Here is a 12,420-nt window from a genome sequence, read left to right on the forward strand (position 1 = left end):
ACACTGGCAGCCAGGCAGGACAGTGAAAGTGTCCCCCCAGCGGCTCCCTCCAGCCCTAGAGGAAAGACACATCCTGGCAGCTGGGATCCCCTAAGTGACCTGCAAGTCACCCCCAGGGAATGTCTGTCCACAAGCTCCCTTCAGGTACTGGCTGCTTCCTTTGTCTTTGTGTCCCCACCCAAAAGTGCAAATAAGCCAGTGAGGACGACACTCCTCCAAGGGGGACCTTCACATACAGAAGAGCAGCTGTGAGGAGGAGGCAGACGGTGGCAGTCACTGTGACCAAGAGGCCTGACCAGAGCCACTCGAGCAAGTTTCAGAAGCTTCCGTTCATAGATGGCCAACTCCACAGCTGTGGGTCCCAAGCGGGCAGAGAATGGCGGAAGAGTGTGGCACAGGAAAGTGGTAGGCCATGCGACAAAGACTCAGGGACAGAACACATGCCCAAGGCTGCCCCACAGTGACCCACCTGTGCAGGTCGCACCCAGGTCACCCCCTCGGTGGATTAATGCACCCACTCCGGCAGGGCGCCTGTAGCCCATCGCTCCCTCTGTACTTCCTTGCATTGTCCCTCACCTGAGCTCGTAGGGTACATCTCACACCTACACCGTCACACAGACCGTGCCAGGACAGAGAAGAAAGTGCCAGATAAAGAAGCTATCCTTGAATCCTCAAGGTAGCCCGCCGGTCGGGAAGCAAAGGCGCTCTCCGAGAAGTATCCTGGGGACAAAATGAGGCTTTGAGCTGGCGGCTCCAGCCAGGGCAGCAGGTGGACTGGACCGCCTGTGGCATCAGAGGAGCCTGAAGGAGCTGGAGCGTCTAGGGTGGACCACAGCAAGCACACGGAAGCCGCTTCCTACCTAACACTAAGTAAACTCCTGCTGGTGCCCTGGCCCACGCCCGGAATCCCAGGGCCTGAGGAGGCTGAGGCAGGACATGGCAAGTTCAAGGCCAGCCTCGGCAACTTGGCCAGATCCTGACTCAAAAATAAGGGCTGGTGATGTGGCCCAGTGGTTAAGCACCCCTGAGGTCAATCCCCAGCCCCAAAAAGAGAAAAGAAGAAAGAAAACGACTCGCTTCAGGGCAAACAGCACCCCAAGAGAGAAAGATAATTCCTCGAGCTCCCTCCCTGGCACACCTGCATGCCATTCACCTAGTCGTCACACCGCCCTAAGGGGGATCTAAGCCACCTCATCCCGAGGCGGCAGCGTGGGAAAGGGGTCGTGCGGGCTGCTGCAGTTGCTGAAGAGAGCCGATGCTCGTTTTGGGCAGAGAACTCATGGATTAAAGATGACTGTGAACTTCTTTGGGTCCCCCTCCCCTACCCCCTGTTGAGAAATGGGGTCCCACCGGCCTCCTGTAATCCCAGCTACTGAAGGGGCTGAGGCAGGAAGGTCACTTGAGCCCAGGAGTTTGAGGCCCGCCTGGGCAACACAGTGAGACCCTGTTTCAAAACCAAATGGTTCCATGTCTTTCTCCTGCAATGTGGCCAGACCCCGTCTCCAAATAAAATGAAAAGGTCTAGAGACGTAGCTCAGTGGCAGATGCCCCTGGGTTCAATTCCCAGGGCCACAAAAACAAAACAAATTAAATAAAACAGTCTTGGTGGTGACAAATACTGGTTCCCTCAGGGGAGCCTGCAGGCTCCTTGTGTCTCAGCAGAGGCTGCGGTGGGGGCCGCAGGAACCATCCCTGGGCACTGAGTGAGCAGGAAGCTGCCATCTGTCCTGGGGAAGGACGGCCCTGCAGAGGAAGCTGCTGGCCCAGCAGTGGGTGGCGTGCGGGGGCCGTGCCACAGCTCTGGGCACTTGTGGGTCGAAATCACGGATTCCAGGGGCTGAATGCATTCGGGTGGGGATGGAAGGGACTGAACAAATTAAAGATTTCAGCTCTGGGGCTGGGGTGTGGGCAGGGGTCCATCACTTGCCTGGCATGTGTGAGGCCCTGAGTTTGATCCCCAGTACCAGGAAGGAAAAGAAAAATTCAGCCCTGATGGATGGGAGAAGGAGGGTGACACGCTTCACAGGAATAAAGAAAGGTTCTGGATCTGGGCTGTGGCTCAGTGGTAAAGCAGCTGCTCACCATGGGAGAGGCCCTGGCTTTAAACCCCAGCACAAAATTTAAAAAAAAAAAAAATGAAAAGGAAAAGAAAATTCTAGAGGAAGGGGTGCTGGGGGTGTGTTCTGTTCTCCGAATGATGAGCCTGAATCTGCACATAACTGAGTTTGGGTTATGAATGTAAACCTTATTATAAGTTAACCTCTTTGCAACTGCTCTTCCTGTGCGTTTTCCTGGTTTTCATTGTTCATGTTTTCTAATATAGTCATTATAAGAAGTAAGATTCATTTAAACAGTTTATTCTACTTAGAAAAGTAGTTTTCCACCACCAGGTTCACGACCTGTCATGACTCGTACATGGCCGGTCCAGGAAAGCAGCCAGCCAGGCAGGCACTGGAAAGGCGCCGGGCATGAGACGCAAACCAGAACCCGAGACAGAAGCGCTCCTTTAGCATATTTTCCCTTAATAGGTTTTCAAACTAATGAGAGTGAAGTTGGAATAAAGTTGTCCCCTCAGCTCTTCCACCAAATCAAAGTGAGACCAGTGCATGCGGGCACCAGGGTTTGGCCTTGGCTCAGCGACCTCCTGGCCCAGAACCTGCTCAACCCAGAATTCCAGGGTCCACCCATCACCTCCACAGGACTTTGCACTACAGCTTGGTAGAACCACCCAGCCTTCCCTGCCACTTCCACCACCACTGCCATGGCAGGGCAAGGGGGGCCCAGCCTCTGCCATCTCAGCAGGGTTGCAAGAACAGCCAATGCCAGGCTCAGCGCCGCCAAGCTAAGTGTCCCTTTGCCAGGCCCACTCCTGAGCCCCCAGAGTCCCACAGGCTGAGATGCCAGTGCTCTGGCTCACTGCTACAGACGGGGCTGGACAGTCCACTGGGGCTCCTCCCCAGGAATGGGAGAGGGAGGGCGTGGGTGGCTCCTTCTTGGCAATGGGACACTCTCCCTCCTGTCCCTACTCCAGGAATCCGGCATCTTCTGGGGAAGGGACGCCTGCGTCCCCTGGAGGGAGGAGTGGGCTAGAGCGAGGCCTTGCCACACAGGCCTTCAGGAACGTGAGGAGGAGTGAGCCTCCAGACACTCCAAGATGGACTCTTTGTCCAAAAGATGCCGGACACTGGGAGCTTTTGACCCGACGAGGATGGCAATGAAATGGGGTCACGTGAACACTGAGGAGGGACACCTATCTGCAGAAGGCACCAGGCTGGCTCCCTGAACCAAGGAGGGCACGCTTATGATTGGTTCCCTGCAGAGCAGGGTGTTCATTGTCTTGAGTGACACAAGCATCTCCCGAGCCAAAGATAAATTACTGCTGCTGTTCAAGAGGACACCACAGGGCACGCTGACCTCAGCCAGGCAAAGCCGGCATTGGTTTAGGGTGGCGCAGCCTCTGGAGGGCGGCTGCCAGGTGAGGAGAGCGTTTGCCCTTGTCCCTAGGGTGGTCCCCATCTCAAGGGTATGGCCTCCGGCCCCCAGCAACGCCGACCACACCAGGCCCTTGAGGCTGGGAGATTTTAGTTCCAAGGACACACGGAAATTAGGGGTGTCAACATGAACTCAGGCCCAAAGCTTCCTTCATTTCTTTCTCTTCAGTCAGTATTTCTCAAACTCAGCTGCTCTGAGGCTCCTTTAGGACCTTTCACCTTAGTCACATGCTGCCTGTGGCCTGAGTCACTTCACGGTTTTCCTGAAACAAGCTGAGTTTTTTCTTAACCAGAAAAGAAACTTGTGGCCGGGAGCAGCGGTGCAGGCCTTTAGTTCCAGCGACTCGGGGTTGTAGGTTCAAGGCCAGCCCTGCCACAGCTTAAAAAGGGCTGGGGTGTAGCTCAGCAGTAAGCACCCCACGTTCAATTGCCAGTAACGGAAGAAAATAAAATAGCGTTCACTGCATGCACCGGTGATCTCAGCTACTCAAGAAGCTGAGACCAGAGGATCACTTCAGACCTGGAGTTCAAGGCCAGCTCAGGAGACACAGTCTCCCTGTGCAATTCAGTACTGTGTAACGTCCTCCATGAATGGCAGTTGACTATCCAGACCGCACTTTGGAGAGGCGAGTTTGTCACATGTGGAAGATGCTGGCTGAGAAAATGAGAGTCCTGGCAAGACAGTTGCAGCGACAAACAGTCCCATGGCCCGGGGCTCCCACCTCCTCCTGGGCCTCACCTGCCAGCACTGGTCAATGGGCTCCCTCTGCCATTAGCCTTTGGCTCTGGGGACTACATCAAGCTTGGGAACCTCTCAGTCACCAGGCCTCCAGCTGGTGCAGACCCCCTGGCAGTCAAGATTCCAGGCAAGAGGGTGAGTGACAGTGCAATCCCTGGGGTCCCCAGGCGGCCTCCAGTGTGCACCCCAGAGCCACAGCCTCAGGTGCCCTCTGCTCCACTGAGCCACCCTCTGTGGCCTGCAGGCTCCCCGGCACCCATGCTGTCCTTCCTTCCAGGACGCCGGGGCCTGGAGCAGCCCTCTTGGGGCTGCCTCTGTGGTCAGTGCCATGTGCCGGGCAGAGCTGGTCCCACAGAGGACGAATGAAGGAGCTGCTCCAGAAGCCCCAGCTCCCGTCCTCCAGCCAGTGGCCTGGCCTGGACTCCACCCAGAACCTCCAAAGGTGGCGCAGCTCCAGGGCCCTGGGCTGAGAGCGCCTCGGGCCCACCCACGGCCCAGGCCGCGACGCACCTGAGGGCCCTGACAGCTGCTCCGGCTGTGTGCCCGACCTCCCTGAAGGACCCTCGCTCAGGCAGCTTGGGCAGGTGGAGGGCGGCTGGCCTCCACTCCTGGCCCTGGAATTGCACGGGCAGGCCTGGCCCCAGGGCACTCAGCATGGCAGCAGCCGCCTGTGCAGGTCGGGCCTGGGATGGCATGAAGAGCCCACTGCTGGCCTGCCCGACGCCTGCCCCCACACCTGGTGGCTTCACAGGCTCAGCACCCTGATCCCATGAGGTCCGCTGCATGTGGCACTAGGGCAGAGGCAGAATGAAACCCCGCTTGCTCCCGGAGCCCAGCCCAGCGAGAATCCCACTGCTCCTACCCAGGGCTGGGGAGGCTCCCACCAGGAGGGCAAGAGCGCCTGCGCCCCAGTGCTCCCCCACCCCAGGGCCTCCCCGAGCGCTGGGTGTTGTCACCTGGTGACCTCCATCCAGGAAGTGGACCCTGCCACTCGCATCCCAAGCCCAGGGCTGCCACCAGCTCCCAGTGAGAAGCCAGGTGAGCCCTGGAGGACAGGAGGCTGGCAGAAGCCAGTGCTCCATGGAGGGTGGCAGCTGGTGGTGGGGTGGACTCCGCATGGCCTGCCCTGCCCTGGCAGTGCCCAGGGTGTGCCCTGCTCCTGGGGATCGGGACACAGCCAGGACAGAGCTCAGCATCTGCAAAGGCGCCAGGCAGTGAACTGGTGATGGTGGAGGGGTCTGGTCCAGGGGTCCCACGGGACCAGCTCCCTTCCAGAGAACAAAGACAACCCGTCCCCAGACAGGTGTCCCCTGCCCAGACTAAGGATCATGCAAGAATGGAGGGGCGGAGACTTCTCTCTCAGGCCTCACCAGAGTTTGTTGCTGTCATGTAGCCCCTGGGTCCCGGGGCAGGACAGGGCAGTGACTGATGTCATGAACCAGGCGGCTCAGACATGGAAGTGGGAGGCTGGGTGCCCAGGTGGCTCCATGTGGCCAGGCTGTACCCACAGATTTTGGTGGGTTCCTTTGTTTGTCCTTTGGTACTGGGGATTGAACCTAGGAGCGCTCTACCCCTGAGCTACATTCCCAGCCCTTTTTATGTTGAGACAGAATCTCACTGTTGCCCTGACTGACCTCCAACTTGGGATCCTCATGCCTCAGCTTCCCAAGTTGCTGAGATCACAGGTTTGTGCCATCCCACCTGGGTCAAAATTCTTATTTCAACAGGGTGCTGTGCACTGCAAAGGCCTTTTTTTTTTTTTTTTTTTTTTTTTTTTGACTGGGTATTGAACCCAGAGGGACTTAACTACTGAGCCTTCCCCAGACTTTTTGAGACAGGGTCATTCTAAATTGCTTAGGACTTCACTTAGTTGCTGAGGTTGGCTCCAAACGTGATCCTCCTGCCTCAGTCTCCCAGTGCGAGAATTATGGGTGTGTACCCCTGCACCTGGCTCACTGCAAAGGCTTTCTGACTGAAGACCCCCTGCAGACCCCAGAACTCTAGGCCTGGTAAATAGAACCAACTGATCATTTAAGAGTTTTCCCAAGCCAGGCTATCCTATTAACCCGGAGTTTTCCAACTTCGAGCAGAAGGTAAGGAGATAGAGGTACTAAATGATGGTGACAGGAGGCAGGAAGGCTGCAGGAGGGGACCCTCTTCCTCCCACCCTCAGAGGTCAGCCAGAGAAGAGATGGGGTCAAGATGGGAGGACCCAGGGAAGCTCTGCCTGAGGGTGTGTTGGCACGGAATAATGACTCCACTTCAGAAGAATAAGAAAACAGTTTATTCCGAAAGGAGTCTGAGTGACCTCAGGCCCAGAGCATGGACCCAAGTTATCCTTGGCAGCATGGCGGCCTGCCCTGGAAGAGGTTCATGGATTTTCAGGTTACAGAACAAAAGAAAGTCACAAGTGAAAACATTTACCAATGACTTTGATAGGAATATCAGGCAGGTGGGGAGTCTCTTCTACAGGTTTGCTGCCAAAAGCTCAGTCCTTGTCCCCAATGCCCATCCAACATTGAGGACTCGGTTTTGAGAAAAAAGAAGTTTTATTGCTTTGCTAGCAAAGGAGAAACACAGGGGACTCCTGTTCCAGGGGCTGGGACTCTGGCCATCAGCAGGAGAAGGGGGCTTTCAAAGAGGTGACTCAAAGGCTGCATTCCACATGGTCTCTGTCACGAGTTGAAATTCACTTGTTCATTTAGGAGTCATTTCTGAGATCTTCTGCTGCCATCCCCAAAGTCTGGCCTACTTCATTCCTGCGGTGGGTGTGTGCTCAGGGACAGATAGCGCTGCCTAGGATGGGGAAGAGAGGTGATCCTGTGTCCCCTGAGATTAGGGAGGGGAGATTAGGGAGGAGGAGATTAGGGAAGAACAGACACAGAGAAACGTGTCCATTTTGAAAATCAGTTGCAGTGGCAGGGCAGCAAGGGTTACATTCAGGGCATAAAGTGGACCCCTGGTACAGGTTAGGTGTTATGGCATCTTGGCTTTAGGGCTAGGGAGACTGGAGCTTGGTAAACCTAGGGATACATTCCAAGGCGTTCGCGATGCTCATGAAAATGTTAGGCCAGGTGTGGTGGTGCAGGCCTGTAACCTCAGAAACTGGGAAGGCTGAGATAGGATTGCAAGTTGAGGCCAGGTTGGGCAGCCTCATGAGACCCTGTCTCAAAATAAATAAATAAACAGAAAAGGACTGGGGGTGGGTAAAAGGACTGGGTAAAATAAAAATTACGTAAACAGCTCCTCAAGGGCAGAAGGATGCCCAAGATAATCTCTGCCCCCCACTCCCCCGCAACAGCCTGCCTGTCCGGCCACAGTGTGCCCAGCCACGGGCAAGCACTCTGCAGACCTTTCATGGAGATGCAGCTTCTTGGAACACTTCAGTTCACAGGAGGCAGGGGGAGGTGGGGACAGAGGGTGGACAGCAAGTGAGGCGCCTGCCTTGGCCTGTGGCTCGGGTGGTGAGCCCTCAGGGAAGGAGGAAGGAGGTTGCTGGAGGCAGGCAGCCCAGGCAGAACCTGAGGATGGCTTTGTTCCCTTTGGAAACATTTTAAATTGTGGTAAAAACACAGAACACAATGCAGCCCCTTAGAGGCCCAGGGAAGCTCAACACAGCACCACCCAGAGCGCCGCAGGCCCTGGGGCTGATTCCCGGGGTGGGGGGACCCCCACTTTTAAGCTCGGAACTGTGAAGTGCATCCACAGGGTGGGGCACCCATCTGCAGAACTCTTTAGTCCTCGAGGCTGAGGCCCTGTCCCATTCAGCTGTCCCAGGCTCCACTTTCCCAGTCCTGGGAAACACCCTCCTGGTCTCTAGGAATCTCACTCCGCTCAGACCCTCGTCTGAGTGGGACTGGATGGTGCCCTTTGTGACTGGCATAAAGCCCTCCAGGCTCACCCCGTTTCAGCCTACCACGGGCTGTCCTGCGCTTCTGAGGCTGAAGGGTGTTCATTAAGGGCCATGCTACTCTGAACCTGCTGTACGGAAATCTGAGGCCCTGCTTCTAATTCCTTCACAGGTACCGCAGAAGTGGGATCCTAGGATGGAGAACCACTTTTGACCCCAGATCGAGACTAAGGAAACCTCCCAGGTCCTCATCAGAGACTACTCCCGTGGGTGTGCCCAGGGCCTGCAAAGATCAAACTCACTTCTGGGACTCATCTACCTGTCCAAGGGAAACTGGGGTCAAGCTCAAGGGCAAGGCCTGTCTGCTGTTCAGAAGATCCAGCCCAGGCCTCTTTGGCCGGAGGCACTGACTCCACTCCCACCCGCTGCTCTGAGCAAAGGCGTGGATACCAAGCAAACACACAGGCCAACTGACCCAGCACCATGACTGCAGACACAGGCAAGGAGACCCACCAATGCCACCCATTCCCACACAGTAGTAACCCTGGGAACAATTTCCTGGAGCCCCACCTGCCCAGGTCAAGCATGGAAAAAAGACAATGGAGTGGCCAGGAAGCCCAGTCGCCCTTCCAGCATCATTTACTGTACTTATGGGTGAGGTGGCATCAGGAAGCCACAACCAGGCCAGTGGCCCAGGTGGTGTGCCCAAGCCTGCCCCCCTCAGCACCCAGCAGAGTGTGGACGGGCCGGCTCTCAGAAGCAAAGGGTGCTGTGTCCCAGGAGGCAGCAGAGCAGAGGGGTGGTGGCCCTGGCAGCTCAGAGCAAAGCCCCTCACCAGAGGGAAGCTGCCCCACCCACCTGGAGAAGACCCCTGGGGCCCAAAATGGAAAGCCTGTCAAGCTCCTGCCCCAGGCTGGCTCAGCCCCGCCCTGACACTGCCCCCAGCAGGAGGTGTTCCATTCTGGGCAGGACAGGTGGGGTGGCAGCCTAGGGCCTGGGAGGGACAAGAAGACTTTAAAAGACAGGCGGATTCCTGTTCTGACTTCAGCCCAGACAGCCTGTGCTGGTACCCTGGTGTCCCAGCCTGCCACCCACCGCCATCCAAGACATGCAGGGAGCCTGGTTTCTGCTGCCGCTGCTGCTGCTGGGCCTGAGGCTACAGCTGTCCCACAGTGTCATCCCAGGTAGGAGGTGCCCCCAGCCCCTCCCCCCGTCCCACAGGCCAGTCCCCGGCTGACCTAGCCCCCACTCTCCCCTTGGCCAGTGGAGGAGGAGAATCCAGCCTTCTGGAACCAGAAGGCAGCCCAGGCTCTGGATGCCGCCAAGAAGCTACAGCCCATTCAGACCTCAGCCAGGAACCTCATTATCTTCCTGGGGGACGGTGAGTGCCCCGTGCTGGTCCACCCCCTGGCGCTCAGGGGCCTGGCACCCAGGGCCAATGCTGGGTCCAGACCAGCCCTGGGGCTCAGACCTGACGGGGATGTGCTCCTTAGGGATGGGCGTGCCCACAGTGACAGCCACCCGCATCCTAAAGGGGCAGAAGCGAGGCGAGCTGGGGCCTGAGACGCCCCTGGCCATGGACCACTTCCCATACATGGCTCTGTCCAAGGTGAGCACTGGGCCACCCGAGGCCTCCTGGGCAAGGGCTGGGGACGGAGGCCTCCTGGGCAGGGAAGGACCCCAGAGAGCCGGGGACTAGTTAGGGGCCCAGGGCAGTGAGGACCAGCCACAGGCCTGGGCCCAGGACTGAATGTCTGCCCCAGAGCAAGAGGAGAGTGTCTCTGTCCCCAGACATACAACGTGGACAGACAGGTGCCAGACAGCGCCGGCACAGCCACGGCCTACCTGTGTGGGGTCAAGGCCAACTATAAGACCATCGGCTTGAGTGCAGCCGCCCGTTTTGGCCAGTGCAACACGACGCGTGGCAACGAGGTCATCTCTGTGATGTACCGGGCCAAGAAAGCAGGTGGGTATGGGGCTGGCAGTGGGAACCGGGTAGGCCACAGGGTCGTGTGGCCACCTGAACTCTGCCACCTCCAGGGAAGTTCGTGGGAGTGGTGACCACCACCACGGTACAGCATGCCTCGCCAGCTGGCACCTATGCACACACGGTGAACCGCAACTGGTACTCAGATGCCAACATGCCAGCCTCAGCGCTGCAGGAGGGCTGCCAGGACATCGCCACGCAGCTCATCTCCAACATGGACATTGACGTGAGAAACGGGGGAGAAGAAGGGGCTGGGATGAGAAGTTATTGGCACCAAAACTTGATCCCTGTGGGCTCCAGAGTCTTTGAGGATGCAGGGAGTAAGTGTAGAAGGTAAAACCCAGAAAAGTGTGACTTAATATTGGAGCCTAGCCTAGTATGGGATTGGATCCCCAGTCTGGTGGGGGTAAATGTATAGGCCAGAACTGGTCCTTCCACAGACCTGATGGGCAGCTGGGGGCTGTCTGTGAGGAGGGGCAGCAGGCCCTCAGCCCCAAGGCCACCTGCCCGGGTTCTCTGACTACAGGTGATCCTCGGAGGGGGCCGCAAGTTCATGTTTCCCAAGGGCACCCCAGACCCTGAATACCCAAGTGACACCACCCAAAATGGAACCAGGCTGGATGGACGCAACCTGGTGCAGGAGTGGCTGGCAAAGCACCAGGTAAGGGACTCAGACCAGGGCCAGGGCAGGGACCAGGGCAGGGCTGCAGGTCTCAGGGTCGTGGGCTGAGTCTGGGCTCTTCCCTCCAGGGGGCCCAGTATGTGTGGAACCGCCAGCAGCTCCTTCAGGCGTCCCAGGACCCCAGAGTGACGCACCTCATGGGTAAGACCCCAGTTCCTGTCCTGGACCCCTCAGGTGCCCCCACGGCAACGTGTGTGCATGCCCCCCATCCAGCCAGCCCCTCATCACTGGCCCCCTTGTCCCTCAGGCCTCTTTGAGCCTGAGCACTTGAAATATGAAATGGACCGAGACCCAGTGCAGGACCCCTCCCTGATGGAGATGACAGAGGTGGCCCTGCGCCTGCTGAGCAGGAACCCCCGCGGCTTCTACCTCTTCGTGGAAGGTGGGTGGAGTCACTTGGCCAGCTCGGGAGGGAGGGCCGGCCAGGACCGGCTTCATACCCTCCCACTGGCCTCCTGCAGGGGGTCGCATTGACCACGGGCACCACGCGGGCAGGGCGTACCAGGCTCTGACCGAGGCCGTCATGTTCGACTCTGCCATCGACAAGGCAGGCCAGCTCACCAGCCCGCAGGACACGCTCACCCTCGTCACCGCCGACCACTCCCACGTCTTCTCCTTCGGCGGATACACGCTGCGGGGCACCTCCATCTTCGGTAGGCTGGGCACGGTGGCAGGTGCTGCTGCATCAGTGACCAGGCAGACGCCTCACACTCGCTTTCCTCACCTGTCAGTGGCACAATGACAGCACCTGCCTCGCAGGGTTCTCGCAGGGAGTTAGCTGGTGACCAGGCAAAAGGTGCCAGCGGGGCACACAGGGTGTCCGCGGGCCGAGGTCGGTGGGAGCACAGGTGCCACCTGTCCCCGCAGGGCTGGCCCCGCTCAAGGCCGAGGACGGCAAGGCTTACACGTCCATCCTGTACGGCAACGGCCCCGGCTACGTGCTCAACTCCGGCAACCGACCCGACGTCACCGAGCTTGAGAGCGGTGAGTGCGGCCAGGGAGATGGCGTCTTCTTGGGGACACGGGTGGAGGGGGAGCCGGAGGGTGGGGAGGGGGAAGGCCGCGGTCCCTCAACGCCTCTTCCTGCCAGGCAACCCCACCTACAAGCAGCAGGCCGCGGTGCCCCTGTCGTCGGAAACGCACGGCGGCGAGGACGTGGCGGTGTTCGCGCGCGGCCCGCAGGCGCACCTGGTGCACGGCGTGCAGGAGCAGAACTACCTGGCGCACGTCATGGCCTTCGCCGCCTGCCTGGAGCCCTACCAGGCCTGCGACCTGGCGCCCCCTGCCGGCCAGAACGGCAGCGTCCCGGACTCGGGCCCTGCAGCTGCCAGATTCTCGCTGCCACTGCTGGGCTGGACTCTGCTGCTGCTGCTGTTGGTGGGGGTCGCTCTGCCCTGACCACCCGAGTCTGCCCGGCCCCACTCAGGGGCCGCTGGCTTCTTCCACCCACTGCACAATGTCCTACATCCCCACCTCCAGAGGGGCTCCGAGGTTGTCAATCCTGACACCCCCACTTGGGCTCTTACCTACAGACCACACCGGGATAAGTCAGACTCAGACCAGGCAGCTCTGCCCATCTCAGCCCTGGACCCTCCATGGGCCGTCAATAGGGTACCTCCAAGGCTGAGACACTGACACCCACAGTCATCCTGGGCTTGCTCTTGGACTCCA

General features: G+C 58.6%; 1 protein-coding gene across 1 annotated transcript; it reads left to right on the forward strand.

The window, feature by feature from the left end:
- Positions 1 to 9,188: 9,188 nt before the first annotated feature.
- LOC306655795 (intestinal-type alkaline phosphatase-like) lies at positions 9,189 to 12,147 on the forward strand (the record flags this gene model as incomplete). Its single annotated transcript, XM_079130405.1, has 11 exons — positions 9,189 to 9,264; positions 9,345 to 9,461; positions 9,574 to 9,689; positions 9,872 to 10,046; positions 10,121 to 10,293; positions 10,594 to 10,728; positions 10,818 to 10,890; positions 10,997 to 11,131; positions 11,211 to 11,402; positions 11,617 to 11,733; positions 11,840 to 12,147. 11 exons carry the CDS (start codon positions 9,189 to 9,191, stop codon positions 12,145 to 12,147), a joined length of 1,617 nt encoding a protein of 538 aa, XP_078986531.1.
- Between the last annotated feature and the right edge of the window lie 273 nt (positions 12,148 to 12,420).

Source organism: Sciurus vulgaris, assembly GCF_902686455.1.
Source record: "Sciurus vulgaris genome assembly, chromosome: 3".
Classification (NCBI taxonomy): Eukaryota; Metazoa; Chordata; class Mammalia; order Rodentia; family Sciuridae; genus Sciurus; species Sciurus vulgaris.